The sequence below is a fragment of the Carassius carassius genome, chromosome 44 (genome assembly GCF_963082965.1).
Source record: "Carassius carassius chromosome 44, fCarCar2.1, whole genome shotgun sequence".
Taxonomy (NCBI): Eukaryota; Metazoa; Chordata; class Actinopteri; order Cypriniformes; family Cyprinidae; genus Carassius; species Carassius carassius.
In genome coordinates this window covers 21,377,986-21,400,819 of record NC_081798.1, presented here as the reverse complement: position 1 = coordinate 21,400,819, position 22,834 = coordinate 21,377,986, and the positions used below count along the sequence as shown (strand labels likewise).

At 38.4% G+C, this 22,834-nt stretch overlaps 1 protein-coding gene across 1 annotated transcript; it reads left to right on the top strand.

Annotated features, from left to right (window-relative positions):
• Positions 1–3,281: 3,281 nt before the first annotated feature.
• LOC132126451 (adhesion G protein-coupled receptor L4-like) lies at positions 3,282–20,499 on the top strand. The gene is made up of 16 exons (XM_059537701.1): positions 3,282–3,412; positions 3,994–4,143; positions 5,107–5,256; positions 5,397–5,543; positions 5,720–5,790; positions 11,418–11,585; positions 11,932–12,115; positions 13,030–13,146; positions 13,253–13,452; positions 13,550–13,726; positions 14,020–14,223; positions 15,045–15,265; positions 15,545–15,611; positions 19,636–19,727; positions 19,963–20,131; positions 20,245–20,499. The coding sequence occupies exons 1-16, from the start codon at positions 3,367–3,369 to the stop codon at positions 20,305–20,307; spliced, it is 2,226 nt and encodes a 741-aa protein (XP_059393684.1). The 5' UTR covers positions 3,282–3,366; the 3' UTR covers positions 20,308–20,499.
• The last annotated feature ends 2,335 nt before the right edge of the window (positions 20,500–22,834 follow it).

Genomic DNA, 22,834 nt, shown 5'->3' with positions numbered 1-22,834 from the left:
CAGCAGTGTTACAGTAAAGTGGAGGAGAAGGTATTTATTTTATTAATATTATTATTTTTATTTTAATTGATGTTACATTCTAATTATTGCAATGTCTGTAATAATCGTTCATTCTTAAAGTCTAGTTGCATAGACATAAAAAAAGACGTAAATATTTAAAAGAAGAAAAAAACTAGTATCATAGTCTAAACTGATAACTCAAAGCAAAGTCAAATAATAAGTCCCTGTTTTACTAGAAGAAACCCAAGTCCAAATCTTTTCCAGAGCAGTGCTTTAAAAATTCAGCATAAACAATTCCTTTGCACTCCAACAAATCCGCTATCGTTTCATCTGAATTTGCCATCGGTCTCATATGTATGTATGCACACACAGGAGGAGCACATTGGCAAGTTAAACGCATCCTCTTGCAGGGTCAGAAAGTGTCTTCCTCACTTCTTGCTTTCAGGTTTAAAATGAGCTACACGTCACAGGAGAGCAAATGATGCATTTGTCCACACTCGCTGCCCATGAGGCATGTGCAAATTCGCAAGAAAAGTGGTTCTCAAAATGGAAATACTGCCCTTAAACTGCAGGGAATATGGATTAGTTCAGTCAACTGTGGTGAATCTCAGGCAAAGACAGGCAAGACAAATATATTTATGAGACTTTGAGGCAGGAGGGGCAGTGCTTTATAAGGACTGGTCTTTGAGTGCTTACTCATCTTGAAACTTCAGTCCCAGAGAAAATCGCAATATACAGTTTAATTTGTTTAGAGTTTCACAACCATCAATTTGATCCTCAAACACAGTCTAGACTTCACCACAGAGCCAGCAGACTATTTTGCTGTGGCTGTATAATGTAGGTTCATACGCCAAAGTTAAAAGGACCTAGGTGCAGCTTTATTTGTGAAGGTAAGATAGAGGACAACAAAGACAGCCATGAATACTGACTTACCAAACCACGTTGAATAAAGGACAAAACACTGAAATGGTTTATTTTACTTTTTCTAGTGAACGTATCTATCTGAATGATTGTGTGACATTGAAGACTGTATTTTGCATTATTGACACACTGTTTTTCCTAATGAATGTCGTTCAGTTGCTTTGACGCAATTCATTTTGTTTAAAGCGCTATATAAATAAAGGTGACTTGACTTGACTTGAGTAATGATGCTGTAAATTCAGCTTTTCCATAAAATATATTTCTTCACAAAGTTATTTTAAATTGCAATGTTAGTGTTTTTGCTGTGTTTTTTGAGCACATAAATGCAGATTTGTTGAGCATAAAATATATAAAAATCATAATGTTTCCAGGCTTTTGACAGATACTGTATATACATTAAAACACTTTTTACAAACCTAGCAGAATCTGCAAAGTGTGAATTGTTTTATCACAATAAGAGGGATCTTTCAAAATGCATTTTATGTCTTTATTTTATTTAATATGTATTTAGTTATGTTTTATTTTATCCGGAATCTGATATTTTACGTGAAAGATGTTTGCATATAGTCCACAAGAAAAACTAGGGGCTGAATTTTATAAAATGATCCTGTTCAAAATAGTATGTACACTTGATTCTTAACACTGTGTGTCCTAATCTAGATGATCAACAAATGTTATTATTATTATTATTATTATTGATTTGTTTATTTTATTATTCTTTTTTTTTCTTTTTTTTTTCTTTTTTTTTTGTTCTTCAGAAAATTACTCCAGGTGTGACAATTTCTCTGGTTTTACAACAGTAAGAGATTAATTAATTAATAAATTAATGTTTAATTCTTGAAAATTTTAGCATTTGAAAAAACCCTGCAGTTTTGTGAAATGTTATTGCAATTTAAAATAACAGTTTAACAGTTAAAATAGCAGCCAATAAATAAATAAATAAATAAATAAATAAATAAATGTTATTTTAAAATAAAAGTAATAAATTAATAAATAAAAGTTTATTTTGTGCCTACACCCTGGGTTGTTTCATGTTTTGCAGTTTACAATAAGAAAGAGCAAATTCTTAACCCTTTTAACAAAGTACGGCATCTCTTTCATACAATATTAGACACAAGGGGGCGGTCAATATCAACCGTGTGACAGTCTATTCAGTGCTTACAGTAAACACCATCCCAATATAGAGCGGAAGTGTGGCAGGCAGAAGGTCCCTCTTATTGTTTGAAGGCAAAAGGAAAAGCCGCACCCTCCACCTCGCTGTCACGGGTCACACTGGGATGAAAGTTACAAGCAGACCCAGAACACTGTGAGAGATTCTGTTCATGTTACAGTTATTATCTTTACTCAGTCTATCTACATACATACATTTCCAAAGAAATCAGCTGACATAAATCTGTGATTTCTCTGCGCATGTCATAATCAGTTATTCAACATGCCAAAAAATCGCAACAGCTCATACCAACCAGAATTCTAGAATTTACCTATAAGTAAACGTTTCACACACAAGACCTAAAGACCAGTTAGTAACAGTCATTGCAAAGTAATGGTTCAGAAGTGAAGTACAATACAGAAGCGAGAAAAAGTCTCTAAAGTCATTTGTTTGCAGATGCTGCTTGGTTTGACATTTTGTTATCTAATGCAATGACATTCAGACTGTTTAAGTGTCCAAATACTTTTTGTGACCGCTGGCGTCTGGAATACTGGAGACAGTATTAAGCAATCCTGAAAAAAAGGTCAAAGTTTCACTTTAGTTCTGGCTAGTGTGAAGTCATCTAGTGGGTGTTGTGATCCAGCCAGTCCTCAGTGGTTCTGTTTCTTATCTTCAAACACACATTTCTTGCAGACGTCTAGAACAAAGAGGTCTGTGGTTGAAAATACACCTCCACCCAACTCTGATACGTAGCTTATACAAATACAGAAATAATATAATAATAATATAGTAATGTAAACAATACAGTAATATAAACAATACATTTAAATGACATAATTAGAATCTGAAGTGTGATAATAAACCCGAAAAAATAAAGTTTAAAATGTAAAATTTCAAATTAAATGAATAAGATTAGGCTATAAGATTTAAGATGTGTGACGCTGATTATTTTAACTTGCTTACTTTGTACTTGCTTTCATTGAGGCACAGAAATTGGGACGTTCTCTGATCAAACTTGATCACATTCTTTGCTAAAGCATTTTCACTAGTGGCCTGAGACATTTAGACTTCTGACATCAGTATTTTGTTCGTGTTATTGTGTTTGTTAAGTTACAATAGTGGCGTCTGTGTGTGTTTGTGTGGATGAGTTGTTGTGTCCCGCTGTGTTTTCATGAGTTGATTGAAATGGACAGGAAGGGTCAGGATTAGAGAAACAGGAAGCTGACATAAGGAAGTATCGTGCGTCACACAGATATTCACATACTGCTTAAAGACATTCTAGACTCAACTCCGAAATGGAGTTTTTCCACAGCTCTCCAATTAAACTCCTGCTTTTCGCTGGTAAGTCGCTTTGTTTACCTTTTACGATCACCATAAATAAATCAAATTATATTAAATATATTAATACATGTTGTAGTCTAATTCACGTCTAAACATGGGGAGATCATGAGTAGTTCTCACACTTTTTACCCCAGGCAATGCTATTTTTCACAATGTAATTTTTATTTTGGACATACCTTATATTAAATATTCACTGTCAGCTTTGTATGTTTCCATATGACCTGGACATTCTTAATGTATTTATTTACTTATCTATTTGACTTTTACAAAATACAATTGATATACCTTTATTTCTTATCTTAAAGTATGTCAATGTGCTTGTATTGTGCTCATTTATTGTGCTCATCACAACACAAATATGACTGTATTGGATTTTTCATCTGGAGGACAGATTTGATAGGTGTTTGAGACAAAGATACAGTACAGAAAACAAAGCATTAGTTTAATATGACATTTTATGTAAACTTTATATTTACCAGTTGTCCATGTGCACAGCTGGCCTTGATCATCCCCTTTAAGTGCTTTAATTCATGTGTGTCTTTGAGAATAATTCTGTTGCTATTATGTATTATCTTTTAAAGCCTGGTTATCAAGTGTGCTGGATCCATGCATATTTGGTGACTTTTGCCGCTCCTGTCACCAGAATGCCAGCTGCATGCCAGTGAATAACTCTAAAAACGCCTGTTTCTGCAAACAAGGGTTCACTGGCGATGGAATCAGCAATTGCCAGGGTTTGCTATCTATTTTATTGCATTAAAACGAAATTGTAAATGTGCTTTAGTGCTTTGGTTAATAAGAGTAACAGAACAGAAGAGATTGCCATTCAGTATTGCATGAGTCATTTACAAGTCTGGTAAATATTTGTGTTATGTGGTAGTGTTTAAGGCCAGTATCAAACAGAAAGATCAGAATTAATATTTCATGAATTATTTCTATGAGCTATCAGAATAAATATTTATATAATAAGTTAGATAAACTTTAAACTGACTGAAGTTATAAACTATAATGTCTATCTATATTTAACGGCAAAACCATTAAATTCCATAATACTGAAATCATTAAGAATAAGTAAGGTTTATTACTTAGATCTTTAATTTAAGTAAAACAATACAAAAGTGAGTTTAAGAAAAATTAAGAAACAAACAGTTTTGGTAAAATCACAGCTCTAACAATCTTTTCCTGCATTACAGTCGTATGGTCCACCTTACAACTTAGAGCTGTATATTTTTTATATGACAGATAGTTCAGCTCATCTAATGTGATTTTGACATAAGTGCTTATAATTAGCTAGGAATTTTTTTCTGTGACCTTTCCTGCAGGTTTAGAGATTAGGTGACAAGTTTCTTATTTTATGTTACAAATGAGTCGTTGAATTATTCACTCAACAGAATCATTAAAAATTGCTAACCTTGGACCATTTTTTGTGAATTTCTGAAAAAAAAAAAAATAATAATAATAATAAAAATAGGTCAGACAGACTAGCAACTGCTTAGCAACCACAATAGCACTGTTGTAATAGCCTAGCAAAGCTTTATTTCTTTCAAATGTCAAATTGCCCAAGTACTCAAACTACATCAGACACTTTCAGAAAACACTAGTTATTTCAGAATTTTGCAATTCTCTGTTTTAAACACTTCAGTGCATAGAGATACTGCTTTTCAGTTTAATGGATCTACTTATATGAACCTTCACAGATGACAATGAGTGTGAGAAAGTAACCGGAATATGTGGCCCAAATGCCAAATGCAGCAACACTGTTGGAAATTACTACTGTACCTGTTTGTCTGGATTCACTACAAACAGAAAGCAGAAATTTCAAACTAATGATGGGACCTACTGTAAAGGTATGAATCATTCATACACCACAGAATGGGTCCAGAAGGTATCTGGACAATACATAGACTTGTTTTATAATGCCAAGAAGAAGAGTATATAACTAACACTATAATAGTGAAGATGATCTCGGATGTTCTTTGAATTGCAGATATTGATGAGTGTATGGATGCTGGTAGATGTGGACCATTTTCTAAATGCCACAACACAATCGGCTCATTCATCTGCTCATGTATGAGAGGTTTTACGTCCCCAGCAGGGCCCTGGTTTAAGCCTAAAAATGGGACGGACTGCAGAGGTGAGAATTGTAAAGTTACACTCTGCCCTCAGTATTAAGTGTAAGATTCTCTTGATGTGAATTTTACATTTTATTTACCCTCATTTTGGAATTTGGCACATATTAAAAAAGTGAAAGGTAAAACTAATATTAGTTGTCCATTTGAATGCATTCCTGTGTTTTTGTGTTTGTGTCAGAGAACCCACAGAAGCACTGCCATCAGGATCCCAGATGTATCGAAGACGCTGTTAGCAACACACTGGAAAGAGTGAGTGGAGTATAACACTTTACATTATTATTTCTATATCAGCTCAAGAAACATGTTTTATTATTATCAACGTTAAATACAGTTGTGCTGGAGAGTATGATACATTTTTGAGAAAGTTAAAACAAACTGGATTTTTCTGAAATATAAATATTTTTGTAATATTTTAAATATATTTACTGTTGCTTTTCAATGAAATGCATCCTTGTTGAATAAAAAAAATATATAATAGTAATCTTACTGAACCCACACTTTTGAACTGTAGTGTATATATATATATATATATATATATATATATATATATATATATATACTGCATATATATATACTTTTTAATTTCAGCTGTAAATCACTGTATTCATAGATTTAATTATTTTTATGGCTATAATTTATTTAAACTCACAATTAGGGAAAAAAACTGCAGAATGTGACAGTGCTGCTTTCTGTGCAACAATTCAAGATAATTCCTGTTTTTATTCTAAAAGTCTAATGTGGGTAATAGGTAAAAAGCTTGTACACTTGATGATAAATGTAGTCACATCCCCCTCAGATGTTTTTCCTCTTACCTTGCTGAGAACATCTCTATTTCAGGAAACAGCTGCTCTGGAGGTTTTGTCATTAGATTTTTGTCATATAACAATCAGGATGGATGGAGTGTTTTAGCAAATGTCATCAATATTTCAGGAATGGTGTGAGAGGCAGCACAGGAACACCTATATTTTAATTTAATTCATCAGGCTCCTGGCTGATGACCCTGCAGCTACCCGCAATGGCACCGTCGGAGGTGCAACAAGCAGAAATGATTAGCTTAGCTTAGCATGCTTAGCACTTGCCTGTGCTACTATCTACAATGTCTGGAACACCAGTGACTACTGTGAATAGGGCAGTTGGCTTCCAGTAAAGACTGGAGGGCAGCCAGGAAAGACCGACTGACGGCAGGAAAGACTGCACCAGGGGTGGACGGGCTAGTTACTCTCTCCATAGGTCCTCATACCGGGGACACCCTAACTAACTACGAGCACAAATAAAGAAAGACAGCCCGAAGGTCCACCGAGAGGCGGGATGGAAGATGGACCAAATAGGACGGATAACATGGTACTGACCGGCATGGAAACGACTAATGAGCAAAGGATCCTAAGGAGCTGCAGCTGCGGGTGGTCGAATGTGACAACAAGGGAAGGACCAAAGGCAAACTTGCACTGCGCAAGCAGGTCAGACAAGGAGAAGTCAGAGCCGGGTTGAGCACCACAGCGTTACTGATTTCACTGTTGCGGATGGTCACAGGGAGGTGGAGCAGCCGCACCAGCAGCAGGCCCAAAGTCAACAACAGGCGCACAGCCCAGAGCGGGAGCGTCACGCAGAGATACCCAGTAGCAACCCCACAAGACAGGCAGGGGAGAGACCAACCAAAGTCAATTGGCCAAAATCCATAGAAAAAGCTGCCTGGGAAAGCTTCGACCAAGATCTGCACACCATACTTGAGAAGTTGCTACGAGGCAGCACAATCACCAAGCTTAACCTCTTTGGCAGCATTGTTTACGGGGAGGGCAAAGAGAGGTTTGGGGAGATAACCCAGAGGAAGAACATCCCTAGGGAGGTGGGAAGGCGTGAGGGAGATATTCACAAGCTTGTGAAGGAGAGGAGGCTGCTTAGGAAGTCCTGGCGGAAAGCAGATGAGAACGAAAAGGAGGGTCTGAAAGTGCTCTGGGACCAGATCAGAAGCAGGCTTGCAACCCCAAGAAGGGCAGAGCGGATCCGGAAGCGAAGAGGCAAGAAAGAGAAGGAGCGAGCGAGTTTCTTTCGGGACCCTTTCAAATATGCCCGAAGCCTGTTGGAAGAGAAAAAGAGCGGGAGGCTGGAAGCTACCGAGCAGGAGCTAGAGGATTACATCAAGAACCAGCTAACCAACCACGAAAAGAACATCCCGCTTGGGTCACCAGGACACGTGCCTTGTCCTGCTGAGCCAGCCATCGAATTTGACATGACACCACCCAAATGGGCTGAAATCAAGCTAGTGGTAGACAGTGCAAGGTCTGCCTCTGCACCAGGTCTCAATGGCATGCCCTACAGGGTTTATAAGAGCTGCCCCATGGTGCTGAAGCTACTCTGGAAGCTGATGAGAGTAGCATGGAAGGCCCAGAACATCCCCTCAGAATGGAGCCGTGCAGTGACAACCTTCATTCCAAAAGAACAAAATTCCCGCAACATCAACCAGTTTAGAGGCATTGCACTGCTAAACGTGGAGGGAAAAATATTTTTTTCTGTGGTGGCCAAGCGCTTAACCAATTACCTCCTGAGCCACTGCTACATTGATACCAGTTGCCAGAAGGCAGGCGTCCCAGGGTTCCCCGGTTGCGTGGAACATTCAACTATGATCTGGGAGCAGATTCAGACAGCCAAGCGGGAAAAACAAGATCTGCAGGTAGTTTGGTTGGATCTGGAGAATGCCTATGGTTCCATTCCACATCAGTTAATCACTTTTGCCCTGGAATCTTTTCACATACCACCCAGCATTCGGAACCTCATCTCCAATTACTTCAGCAGCTTCACGTTTTGTTACGCAACACAGGAGGCAACGTCAGGATGGCACCACCTAGAGAAAGGCATGGCAATGGGTTGCTCAGTCTCTCCCATCGTCTTCACAGCAGCCTTTGAAATCATTCTCATCGGTGGGAGACAGATGGTTTGAGGGGTCCAGCCCTGCGGAGTTACATGGATGACGTAACCATCCTCCTTCAAACAGCAGCCTGTACCAACCAGGTAATGAAGAGGTTTGAAGAACTCCTTAATTGGGCCAGGATGTGGATAAAACCTGCTAAGTCAGGAGTCTCTCCATACGTAAAGGAGTCAGAAATGATCACATCTCTTTCACAGTGAACAGTGAGCAGATCCCAATACTAGCAGAATAACCCGTCCGGAGTCTTGGGAAACTTTATACAGCTGAGTTGTCAGATAAGCATATGGCTAATACAGTAATGTTACAACTCACCGAAGGTCTGACACGGATCGACAAGAGCCATCTTCCGGGCAAATTTAAGATCTGGTGCTACCAATTCACCTTATATAGGCTGCTAATGTGGCCTCTCAAGATGTGCGAGATAACTACCTGCACTGTGCAGAAGATGGACTCAAAAGCCAACAATTACATCAGGAAGTGGCTGGGCTTACCCCGAAGCCTCTCCAGTGTTGGCCTATTTGGGAGGAATGCACTCCAACTGCCACTGAGGTCGATTCTGTTGGGCTACAGACAGGAGAAGGCGAGGCTTGTCTTAGAGCTAAGGGACTCATCTGACCCATCTGTGCAGAACACCAAAGCCCCAGTACGAACAGGTCGCAAGTGGAGGGCAGAATTAGCAGTCTACCAGGCAATCAGCAGGCTGAAACACCAAGAAATTGTTGTCAGGACACAGTCAGGGAGAACTGGCCTGGGTTGGGGGACTACTCCGAAGATGTGGTCCAAAGCCACAAGGAAGGAGAGGAAAGAGCTAGTGATTTCTGAGGTGGTCAGGACAGAGGAGGAGAGCTATCAGATCAAAGCTCTAAGCCAACGCCAGCAAGGACGCTGGACGACCTGGGAAGGAGTAATAGGTAGGACCGTAGGTTGGGCCGACATGTGGAAGATCCCCCAAGCCAGGCTGAGTTTCCTCATAAGGTCTACCTACGACACCCTCCCAAGCCCCAGCAACCTCTGTCTGTGGTATGGCTCAGAGGAGAGCTGCCAACTTTGCAATGCCCCAAATCCGAGCCTCCAGCACATCCTGTCAAGCTGTAAAACAGCATTGACCCAGGGTCGGTATAGGTGGCGCCATGACCGAGTCCTGCGGAAGCTGGCGGAGATCCTGGAGGTACGCAGGGTGGAGTTAGCCAGGGAGCGCCTACCACTGACATCAAGACGGATGATCCACTTCGTCAGAGAGGGAGGAGGGGCCCCTAACATCACGCAGCCACAGAGATCAGTCCTGGCAGGCAGTTGCGAGTGGAATCTGAGAGTGGACCTCGACCGGCAGCTCAGGTTTCCAACTGAGATCATTCTCTGGTCTGGCACAGCCCGGGCAGTAATTTTGGCAGAGCTCACTGTCCCGTGGGAAGGAGGAATGGAGGCAGCGTTTGAGAGGAAAAAAGATCGGTACTTCGACCTCATAGCCGAATCCAGAGAGGTGGGGTGGTCAGCTGTCAGCTATCCGGTGGAAGTCGGCTGCAGGGGTTTCGTGGGAGCATCTACCCAGCTCTTCCTTAAAAGCATGGGAGTTACCGGCCCCAAACTAAGAAAGGCTCTGAAAGACCTGACAGAGGAGGCAGAGCAGGGAAGCTTTTGGCTTTGGTTAAGAAGGGAGGACCAGGCGTGGGGAAAGCATGGTTCCTAGGGCTAGCTGCAGGGGGCGGCAGGGAGACGTCCCTGTCGTTGCTCCACCACCGTATGATGTTCCGGGATTAATGGAGCGAAACATCAATGAAGGGTGGCTCCTGGTTGATGACCCTGCAGCTACCTGCAATGGCACCGTCGGAGGTGCAACAAGCAGAAATGCTTAGCAGGCAGTCACTTGCCTGTGCTACTATCTAATTTAATTTACACTTCACAAAATTTAAAAAGAGATGATTTATTAAAAACATAACTACAGTTATTAAAAACATAACAAAAAAAGTAATAATTTTATCAACTGTAAAGGGCTTTTCACACCGAAAGTGAGACCAATAAGCCCGAGTCTAAAGGAAGTGCCTCCATCTCTGTATTTCGCTCCCAATTTCTCTCAATACAGGTACAGGAGAGCTAACACAGAATGAATTGGAAAACAAAGTAACTTGAAGAAAATAGCCCGTACATTTTCTGTTTTTCTACATTCCAAGGACAAAAAAATAAATAAAAATAAAATAAGAGTACTAAAGTTGTAAATAGGGTGTTACTCATTCAAAATGTACACCTTTGTAACTTATTTATCCCTAAAAGGTATATAGTAGTAAATGCATTCCTGTGTTTTTGTGTTTGAGTTACTTGCATTACTTATTTGAAAAAGCAACTCAGATATTTTCTTGTAAATCTAAAAGTAATGTGTTACTTTACTAGTTACTTGAAAAAATTAATCTGATTACGTAAAACACATTACTTGCAATGTGTTACCCCCAACACTGATAATAATAATAATCAACATTTTAGATATATTACATGTGTATACAGCTGCTTTTAGGTCTTTACAGCATTTGGTCCTTCATTCTTACAGAGTCTCAGTTTTGATGTAAGTGTGAGAGAATAGCGTCCTCTGCTGGCAAAGCTGCAGATCTGCAGTTCCTTTCACAGCAAATACTAGACAATTATCTAAATGATTATGATAAATGATTCTGTTTTGTTTATTCGCTGGTTCGTACTACTCTTGTTATAAATATCGTGACCTCTCATACTAATAGACTAATCATACTATAACCAAATTTGTCTGAGGAAGTTTATACATATACAGAGTTTTTTTTTTTTTTTTGTGTTTCCTGATCCAGGCCTATGATTTAAATATTATAGGACAGCTGTGTATTGTCTGCATCTTCCCTGTGATGTGTAATCTTTCAAATGCCATCATTCATTATGTATCATATACCAAACAATGAGTGAATTTTAAAACTATTTTCCTCTCTCTGGACTGTAGATGATTAATCTGTCAACCCCAGAGCGTCTGAAAGAGATAAGATATCAAACATCAGCTGACCTCTCTCCTGTTCTCCTCATATCATACATCAAGGCCATGGCCAGCCATGAACTAAGTTCTGGAGATGAGTCTCAACATCCTGAGGAACATGTCAATGAAACCATCACGGTAAATGATGTGCCCTTCCACATACAACCAAGAAGAGAAAAACACAACTGCTGATTTTAGTAAGCCTGAATGTTTTACAACAAAAAAAGTATAAATTAAAAAGCATAACACCCAAAAAAACACTAAATGAGATAAAAACATATATATATTTATTGAATTAAACAAAATAAGATTTAAGTATAGTAATGAATTACGCAGTTGCTTTAGTAGAAACACCATTTAAATAAATTAGGAATCTACAACAGCATTTTAAACTACTGTATGAATAGAGTGTTTATGACCGCAGTTTTTATATGTTTGGAACTTAAATCGTTTTTGTTTTGTGTTTTCTGGATTTTTCTGGTAGAATCTGATTTTCAGTGTGAATAACTTAGTTGAGACGGATGAAAAGGTGGAATGGGACAAGATAAATGAGGATTTGAGGAACTATTATGTCACCAAACTCCTTCACACAGCAGAGAAGGAAACACTGGCGCTGTCTGCTGGATACACACACACGACGCAGATGCAGGTGGATGCTGGTGAAGTAGGTGAGACCTCTGAAGCCTAAAACATGACCTACCACACTTCAGAAAAAGATAATATATAAGGCACAGTGTTAAAATAAAGGAATTTTCTATATTGATTTTTCACAGGTGTTTCATTTGTATTGTAGTTTGAATTACGCATTGTATGCATAATATAATCTTAAAAATAAGAGTTTCAGAAGGGGGTTTTCTCAGCAGTGTCATATAAGAATCATTTTTGGTTCCCCAAAGAACCTTTCAGTGAACATTTTTATAACCTAAACATCCCTTTTCCACTATAAATAACTTTCTGTGCAGTGGAAAGGTTTCATGGAGGTTAAAGTTTCTTTTTGGAACCATAGATGCCAATCAAGAACCCATTTTTGTAAAAGGGTGGGGTTAAAGGAAATGTCAGTAAACTTAATGGATAATGTCTTGGAAGAAAATACCCCGTACATTTTCTGTTTTTCTACACTCTCAATAAAAATAATAATTACAAAAGTTGTAAATAGGGTGGTACTCATTCAAAATGTACACCTTTGTAACTTATTTATCCCTACAAGGTATATAGCAGTACCTAAAGTGTATTTGTTCTTTTTGAAAGGGTATGACCGCAGTAACAACTTTTGTACTTTTGAGTCTATGAATTAGAATGTTTCATGCAGTGCATGACTCATTTTCATATACTGCTAATCTTACAGAACAGCTGTATGATACACTTCACAAGTCATTTTTTGTTTATATTTCCACAGATATTATGCTTGCTGAATCACATTTGATTATTGATTATATAATGTTTTGGTTTTCTTGTCCTTTAATAATATCTGAAATGTTGTCATGATATTTTACAGTGGATTTCAGCAGCATAACTTTCCATTATGAACAATATTTATTTTAACCCGTTAGTGATAAAAGGTGCTAATCATTGTGTTTTCTAGAAATGAAACTATACACATTTGAACCCCACCAAGCACATAAGCAACCAGTTTCAACAAACATCCAAGGAAACTCCATTTCGCTGACCCCTAAGAATTCAAAAGAGAAAAACAATAACGGTTTGTAAAAGATCTTTCTTAAACCTTCACAGCAAATTGAATATAAATGCACCAAATGATTAAAATGTATGACTTTTTTTTCTGTCTTGTTCTGTCTCTGCTTTAGGCAGCACCTCCATTGTATTTCTCATTTATAACAATATTGGGGATCTTTTAAAGCCTGCTAATGACCCTGGTGTGGCCGATTACTCTCGCTATGCAGCAGCGGGTGAAATTACAGTTAATTCACCAGTAATAGCGGTGGCTATCAGTAACTCAAAGACATTTGCACTGAACAATGTCACCTTCATTCTCAAACACACACAGGTGCAGTTTGGCTGATTTATTAATTAAATTGAAATTGTTGTTGGTGTAAATGTAATTTTAATTTAATGTACTGAAAGAGTTTTGCTTTTTCATAAAGGAGATAGATCCTGCCCTTGATGAGACTAAGTGTGCATTTTGGGAGTATTCCCAGAGCATGATGGGACACTGGAGTTTGGACGGCTGTTTACGCACTCATGTGAATGCCACACACACTTCATGTTCCTGTAATCACCTGACACACTTCGCTATTCTCATGTCCTCTGGTCAAGCCAATGTAAGTCTGAAGTACTGCTTCCCCCTACTGGTCCTCTAAAAAAATACAGTGTCCCCCAAAGGACTTGGATGCATGCATTAGATACCAAAACCAAAAGGTTTTATTTATTTATTTATTTTTTGGTACTGTTCTCTGATGTCCTTTTATAATGTTATCAACATTTTTACATAAAAAAACTCTTAATTTGGAAACAATAGTCTATTTTCTGTCCTGTTTTTAAACCCTCTTATCAGAGCGCTCTGCTTGAAAGAGAAATTTGTAAATCTGTCATGTTCCTGTTCTATTTTATGCAGTTGCTTGCACATTATAATGTTCTGACGAGAATAACACAGCTGGGAATGGTGATCTCCATCATTTGCCTGTCCATGTGTATCTTCACCTTCTGGTTCTTCCGAGACATCCAGAACACCAGAACCACGATCCACAAGAACCTGTGCTGCAGCCTATTTATGGCCCAGTTCATCTTCCTTATTGGAATTAACAAGATCGCAAATAAGGTTCACTCCTCACTTTTTTTTATTAATGTGTCAGATGGAGACTTAGATCCAGTTTTACTAAACAGGGCAAATTAGCGTGAAAGCGCAGTTCCAAAACAACGCCAATGGCAGTGGAAATTCCTGCAGGTGATTTACTAACAATGCGCAATTTAAAGGACAAAGACACAACATATCTACAACTTATTTACATATCGACCAATGCAATATACCAAGATTTTATATATACCAAATTAGGCTAGTCGCAAATAAAGAAATAAACGGTATGATGAAAAGAACCAGAGGCCAAAAAATGAAGGTTTGCAAGAGGTTTTGATAAAGCTGGTATTGCGTGACTCCTGGTTGATGGTTCCAAGTCATCTTTCCTGAATCAAATTAAAAACAACATGGCTTGGCAAACGATATTTTGGGATAATAATGTGTTCTTCTAACACTCCAAATAAATTAATATGTGGAACAAATCCTCTCCTTTCTACCATGCACTCTCTGTTCTCTGCGTTGCTTCCTCAGCCTTTTCAAGCGCAAATAAGATTTTTTTGGACATTAAATAATGGTGCAAATACCATTAATTTGACGAGCACAAATGTTAGTAAATCTCGTCGCATTTCTTTGAATACTCTCCTCCCATACGTATTGCACAAAAATGACTGTGTCCACACCTTTTCAGCACGTCCTTAGTAAAACCTGATAGTACTATTTTAATGCCAAAAGATGGTTTGCGCTGGCACAAGCTGTTAGTAAAACTGGACCATAAACTTAAAAAAGGCAACATGTATTAAATAATATTCTGATATTAATACTTGTTTGTTCACTACATGTTTCAGTGGTTCTGTTCTCTTATCGCTGGCCTGCTGCACTATTTCTTTTTGGCTGCGTTTGCTTGGATGTGTATAGAGGGCATCCATTTATATCTCATTGTTGTCGGCGTCATCTACAACAAAGCTTTTCTCCACCGTCACTTCTACTTATTTGGTTATGGGAGTCCTGCCGTGGTTGTTGCAATATCTGCAACTCTTGGTCATAAATATTATGGCACCAGTACTGTGTAAGTTATAAGTATTTTAATTTTGTGGTATTTGTAAGGAAAGCATCACAATTTTTATCTATTGTATGTTATTGTTAACTTAATCATGGGTGTGGAGATTATTAACTTAAATGTGCAAAGCTTATGTTCTCAGCTGGTTCAATCTGTGTTGCAAAAAATAAAAATAAATAAAAATAAAATAGGTGGATAGTATTTAAGCCTTCCTTAACTCACATTTTCTTCTGACAATGTAAATAATTTTTTTCAATAATTATCTTTTGTTATTAATATCTTGTTAAGGTGTTGGCTAAGCACTGAAAATAACTTCATCTGGAGTTTCATAGGACCAGCCTGTCTGATCATTCTCGTGAGTATATTCTCTTGTGTTCCTTAATGGCAACTGACAGTCTATAACCTATGAACACTCATAAGGAACCGCATAAAATCATTATCAATACAACAGTGATCATTAGCATTATGATGACATCCCACAAAGATACATTGCAACTAATACTAAATCTATGTTTAGGGAATTTTATTTGGAATTTACTCTATTACAAGTACAGTTAAGTCTATGAATACAACTAATAGTATATTCGATCCACGCCCTTGTTCAGTCATTAAAGACTGTCTTGAGTCTGTTTGTTCTCATATAACTTCAATTGCAAATTTATCACTGTATTCTGAAGTTGTTCCTCCAGAGCTAAAAATAGCTACCATTAACCCTGTCATTAAAAAGCCTGCCAGTGATATATTTGTCTAACTACAGGCCAATTTCTAACCTTCCATTTCTGGTTAAGGTCTTGGAGCATGTTGTGGCGACTCAGTTAAATAATTTCCTAGTTTTATACCGTCATCTTGAACCTGTTCAGTGTTTCAGGAAAGGGCATAGTACTGAAACAGCTTTAGTGAGGGTTGTAAATGAGCTTCTTATTGCAGCTGATTCGGGGACATGCAGTATATTGGTATTGATAGACTTTAGTGCTGCTTTTGTTTTGACACCATCGTATTTAACCAATCAAGTTATCAAGTTATTTAACTAACCAAGTTATAGCATGGGAAATTATAGATGTGATACCATGCCTGTTCGATATGGAGTTCCTCAGGGTTCAGTATTGGGTCCAATTATGTTTAGCATATATATATATATATATATATATATATATATATATATATATATATATATATATATGTGTGTGTGTATATATATATATAGCTGTATATGAAGCTGTTCCGGCAGATGATGTAGGCCTCTGAGATATGCTAGTCTCTCGAGTTTGTTTACAAGGAGCAAAAGAAGCAACGTTTTCTTACTTTAGCAAATGACAACCAGTCTCCTCTTGGCTTATATCGAAATCCTCTGAAATTTTTTCTTTGCAAGTCCTCAGTTTGTACTTCTAATACATGACTGGCATTATGTTTTGTTCTCTCTCCTCGTTAGTCACTAATCACGCAACGCCAAAATCCTACATTATCCGCCGGAACACCTTCCGCATACAACAGTCAGCAGAAGTATGATAAAAGTGTTTATTACATTTGAAATATTAATATTTTCTTACAAAAGTGCATGGATTCGCTACAGGAGGCCTTTATTCACCCCCCCGGAGCTGTGTGAGGCATGTTTTATTAAGGATGCGCGCACTTTATTTAACATGTTTTGGACTGTTGAACAGAAAAACCAAACCACTGCAATGATAGAACTCCGACGTGCCAGGACAATTTTTAATATAACTCCAATTGGATTCAACTGAAAGAAAAAAGTCATATACTATGGAAGCATATGGGTAGCGATATTCAATTTGCAATGTAATATGCAAAATGACAATGCAATATGTAAAATGGCAAATGCATTTCTGTATTTACATTTACATTTCCAATACATTTGTGCAACGTTTGGTGCAAAATGAAAATGAAAATTAAATTAAATTACATAATTTTCATTTGCCATTTCATACACCAGTTTTAATATGTAAAATGAATCCTAATTTTAACGCTTTATAAGTTGCAAAATTAAAATGAAAATGTATTACAGAAATGATTAGATATGTATAACATGTTCAAGCAAAAACTGAGGCAAAATTATCATTTAAAGGCGCTCTGGGGTAGGCTACAGGAGCACTGAGCAGCATAGAGCTAATTTTATTTTTATTTTTATTTCAGAAATGTAACAATATTAATTTTTACAATTATTTATTAATGTCACACACACATACCTAGTGCCTTATGACTTAAAAGATGAGAGTGGTAAATGTTACAGACATGGAACTGTTCAGTCTATTATTGATTTTTATTTCCACTTCACTTTTTTCCAAAGAGACATAACTATTTGCACTGTATTTATCAGTGGGACAATATTCATACAATACTACAATCTAGAAATAATTTGCAGGTCTCAGCAGCACGAATTATGTGCCCACCTACATCTGATTCAAATATTATGCTAATTAACAGTGAGCGGTGGTTTCAGACATTACAGTGCTTCACTCGCACTGACTTTTATTCTGCCTGAAAGAATGAAAAGACCGAGTTGAAGGTGGAGCGATTCGGCCAATCAGAAGAAAGCAGCATTTCAGTGCCGCCCACCAGTGCAAATGAAATATTGAAGCCATAAACCGAAATGATCAAAACGTTCACGGACCAACGGTCTTGTCCATGTTCTCTCACTTGAATCCTCTTCTTGAGATTTGAGTCTCTAGCTGAGTCCCAATTCGCATACTATCCGTCCTAAATAGTATGCGAAACTAGAATTAGTACGTCCCAAATCGTAGTATGTTGAAAAGAGTATTCCAAAGATACCCGGATGGTCTACTATTTCCGGTTAGAATTCGAAGTGCAGATCAATGCACACTCTAAGGGCTAATATTGCCCACAACCCATTGTGTGCGGGAGGGAGGAGCTTTGCGATGGCTTTGTTACACACATTGCACATGAACGTCAGAACCAGCCGCCTCACAAACGACCTGCGTTTGGTTCTACGACGCCGCCGCCCTGCTTCTTCACCCCTCAACTTGGTAGAAGAACACATTGTAAAATGTATTGTGAAAAAAACGATGAGAAAAAAAGATGGGAATAGTAAATAAAATTTTATTGGACATACAAGAATGAATGAAACGTTAACAGTTGTGGTGTGCGTAACTAAGCAACCACGTTGTCGTTCACGTTGCATGACGTCATCGAAGTATGTCCCAGAACGTGCATACTCTTTTGCTACACACTCAAAAGTATGTACTTTTTCCTCACAAAAAAAGTACATACTTTTAGGTCGTAGTATAAGTAGGCGAATTGGGACTCAGCATCTGACCTTCTGCAAGCCCCGCCTTGTTCACGCAGTGATTGACATGGCGGGAGGGGGCGGACACGTGATCGGCTCGGAATGCATTTTCAATGTGCACATTGAATTTTGCTACATTCATTGCGGGACACTGAATGAAAATGCAATCGTAAGTGTCTTGACTGCGAGTGTTAATGCATTTAAGAAAAATAGCATTTAAATGATAATTTTGCCACAGTTTTTGCTTGAACATGTTATACATATCTAATCATTTCTGTAATACATTTTCATTTTAATTTTGCAACTTATAAAGCGTTAAAATTAGTATTCATTTTACGTATTAAAACTGGTGTATGAAATGGCAAATGAAAATTATGTAATTTAATTTTCATTTTCATTTTGCACCAAACGTTGCACAAATGTATTGGAAAATTTAGATGTAAATACAGAAATGCATTGTCATTTTACATATTGCATTATCATTTTGCATATTACATTCCAAATTGAATATCGCTACCCATATGCTTCCATAATATACATCTAGGATGGCTTGAGATTGTGTAAATAAAAGGATAAATTTCATTTTTATTACTTTTTCTGATGCAGAAATGTTATTACATGCCTTCATTGCATATAGATTAGATTATTGTAATGCCCTGTTTTCTGGCCTTCCAGATTGCATGGGACTTCACCAGCATATCTTTATTTTTTTACAAGTTCATATATTCCTTCTCACTCTCTTGCTCTGCAAGTTCTCTTCTTAACTTTGCCTTCATGCAAAGTTAAGACTATAGGCTAGACTATTTCATTCAAAGCCTCCAAAGTATGTAATGCACTTCCTTTTAATATCAGATTCACACCAACCCTAGATCACTTAAAAAAAAGTTGATTAAGACACATTTATTTAAGGTTGTTTTAAAATAATTTGTGTATTTTTGTATTGATATCTAAAATGTAATTTTATTAGACCTGTCGATTTAAAAAAGAAGTAGAAGAAGAAGAATTAATAACATGATAGTATGATCTTTAATTAATCAAATTTACTGTTGCATATACCGATAGTTCATATTGTACTTTTTGTTGGAAAAATATTACATTCTAGCCAATTATTCTTTCCCAGGTTAATCTGCTGGCATTTGCTGTGATCATCTTTAAGGTTTATCATCACACTTCAGTAAAGAAACCTGAAATCAGTCACTATGAAAATATCAGGTAAAAGAAGCTATTCATCATTTTCATATAGTATTAAAAAAAGCATTGCATCCTCTGTAATGTTCTGATTGTGTTTACATAGTTTATTTTCAAATATATACAGGAGTAAAATTTATTTATTTATTTTTCTCAGAGAATGTCGGGTAGCTAAATACTAAAAATACTAATCAAACTGCAGCCTGAAACACTCCTAATTACAAACCATTTTTAATAGAACTCAATAATTATTCCTCAGGTCTTGTGCAAGAGGAGCCATCGCTCTGTTCTTTGTTCTTGGAGTTACCTGGACACTTGGTGTCATACACATCTTAAATGAGACTACCCTCACAGCGTATCTCTTTACATTCGCCAATGTGTTCCAGGGGATGTTCATTTTCATATTCCTTTGCATTCTATCCAGAAGGGTAAGGTTCACATTCTTATATACATTTGTACAGTGTATTTCATTAATTATTATTCAGTTTGCTGTTTACCATTTTGTACCTGTAATTGCAAATGTTTTCACATTTATCATCAGATTCAAGAGGAGTACTACAGATTATTCAAGAATGTTCCATGTTGTTTTGAGTGTCTGCGATGAACTTTATCAAAAGAGAATGTATCTACAGCATCAGCCTGCAAATGCTTTTAAATCTAAGCACTATAAAGATGTACTAAGGAATGTGTGTGGCAAAGTTCCAATATATTTATTTTTGAGAGAAATGTATTAACGAGACAGTTACTGCATGCTATGATCTAAAAGTTTCATAACCAATTGCAGTCAGTAGCTAAAGGTTTTGCAGTCAATAGCAAAATATATATATTTTTTCTATCTGACGTTTGATTGTCTAAGATGATTTTATATGTACTGTATTCTGGACTAATAAAAACAATTCTATCTTTGATATGTTCATGTTGAGTCAAGTACTAATTTAAAGGGATGGATCAGGGATTTGTTTTTTTTTTTTTTACCCTTTTTTTCTTCTAGGCTTGATTGTGTTTACGGGGTGTAGTCTAACATGTTGATGCTTAATAAAAAATAAAAAAAATGTATTTTTCACATAGGTTACCTTTATTCCACACCGCTCTGTCCCTTCTCTCAGAAACTTCTTGGTTAAGTATGTAACCTTCGTTCCCTGATGGAGGGAATGGAGACGTTATGTCGAATGACATATGGGGGTCTCACTTGGGAGGCCAATCATCTCTGCGTTTAAGAGAAAACGGCAATGAAAATTAGCTAGTGGATTTAACATACCTGAGCCACTCCCCGTGCCAACGGGTATAAATAGGGCGACAGGTGCATCCACTCACTAGGTTTTACGCTGAGGAGCCGAGAACATGTCCCGACAACAGCGAATGTTTCAAGGTTGTGGCATGGGGACATAACGTCTCCGTTCCCTCCATCAGGGAATGAGGGTTACGTACGTAACCGAGACGTTCCCTATCTGTCGGTCACTACGAGTTATGTTGAATGGCATGTGAGGTCCTATGGAAAACGGCACAACCTGAACACCATCACAACCCTGTGGCGCTGCAATTGTCGGCAAGCTGTGGCATGCCACAAAAGCTATGCTTAAGGTCGTAACCTTCCCAAAGCCCCAGCGGAAATTCACTGACCTTGGTACCGAAGGGGCCAAAGGGTGAGTACATTGCTGCTGTTCCGCCCACACAAAGTTAGTGAAAGGGATTTCTTCAACCTTCGGAGAAAGATTGCTTCAAATATTCCCTATTTGTTCTTACAGCTTGGCAAGACAATGGGGAAGCAAGCCTTAGGAAAAGTTCGCTACAGAGACCCCATCCTACCCGTAGGGAGGTGATATACTGAAATGACTACCTTAGAGTAGGGATGGAACAGCTGCCAGAAGAGACTGACAGAGCGGGTCTGTCAAGGGGAGACACGGGTTTGCCAAGAGGTACATTGTGGGAAGAATACACATAGGGAATCAAGCCATATGGACACCTAGCCCAGTATAGGGGCTGACCGGAAATCCGGGCATGCTAACACCAGTGCTGGGCCTGGCGGCAGACTGCTCCGCTTTCTGTGTCAACATTTTTTAACGGGAGCTTGTGCAAGGCCTGATTCATGATCGCAGATCCAGGATAGGTCGAAGGCCACCGCTTTTCTTGGGTACGATGAAGTAAGGGCTGTAAAACCCTGTCCTCATCTCGACTGGAGGGACCGGTTGTGAGCCGAGACACCAATCGAACAGCCATGAGCACTCAGGGCTGGGTGGTGCATTCACCTCCATCCTGATGCTCACAGCTGCCTGGGCAAGCATGGCTGTCAACTGTGGGTCCAATTCGGGAGTGGCGACAACACCTGAGGGGGGCAGCCCTGCCGAATCTTCATCCACAGAGGTCAATAGCCCATCCCCGATGCTGCAATCGACATCTGATCCCCGGAGGCAAACTGAATGACTACACAAACTTAGTGACACCATTAACAAATTTACCCATCTCATTTACATAAACATTCCCTAACATCATATATACAACCAAAGTACTAACAGGAGTACTTATACTTGAGTTTAAGAACCTCAGGTTCCTCAAATCAGGGCCAAAAATACAAGAAAGCATTATTGAGAAAGTTTCGCCATGTGGTTAACACATCCTTCCTACCTCATACTTGTTCTCTTATCCTTTTTATGTTACCAGGCATCTCACTGGCTAATGGGACCAATGTAACTGTAGAATTGTTACACCGTTGAGACTGCCATAAGACAGCAGAGCAAAATCACCCAGCAGCCGCACAGGACAAACACTGTCCGTGGGGTGTGGGGTGTGGCCCGGCGGAGAAGTTCTCACTGTCACCTTCAAATCTCCCAGAGCACTAGCCAGCGGTCCTCTGCTCATGGCAGAGAAACCGGAACGGGTAGTGACAGAGGGGTCTGGTCCTTTCCCTTTAAGAAAGAAGAGATGCGATCACAGCGTTGCCATGGTCACACACGCAGTGCATGCAAGAACCATCCATGAACGCACCTTCGGCGTGCTGAATGCCTAGACATGGAAGACAACGCTCGTGGCTGATGTCAGAGAACAGGAAACGATCGCATCCAGAAGGACACGGACGAAATGCCATCTTTAAAAAGACACGAATCGTCCGTGATTTGCTCTTTTAGCAAATCCGC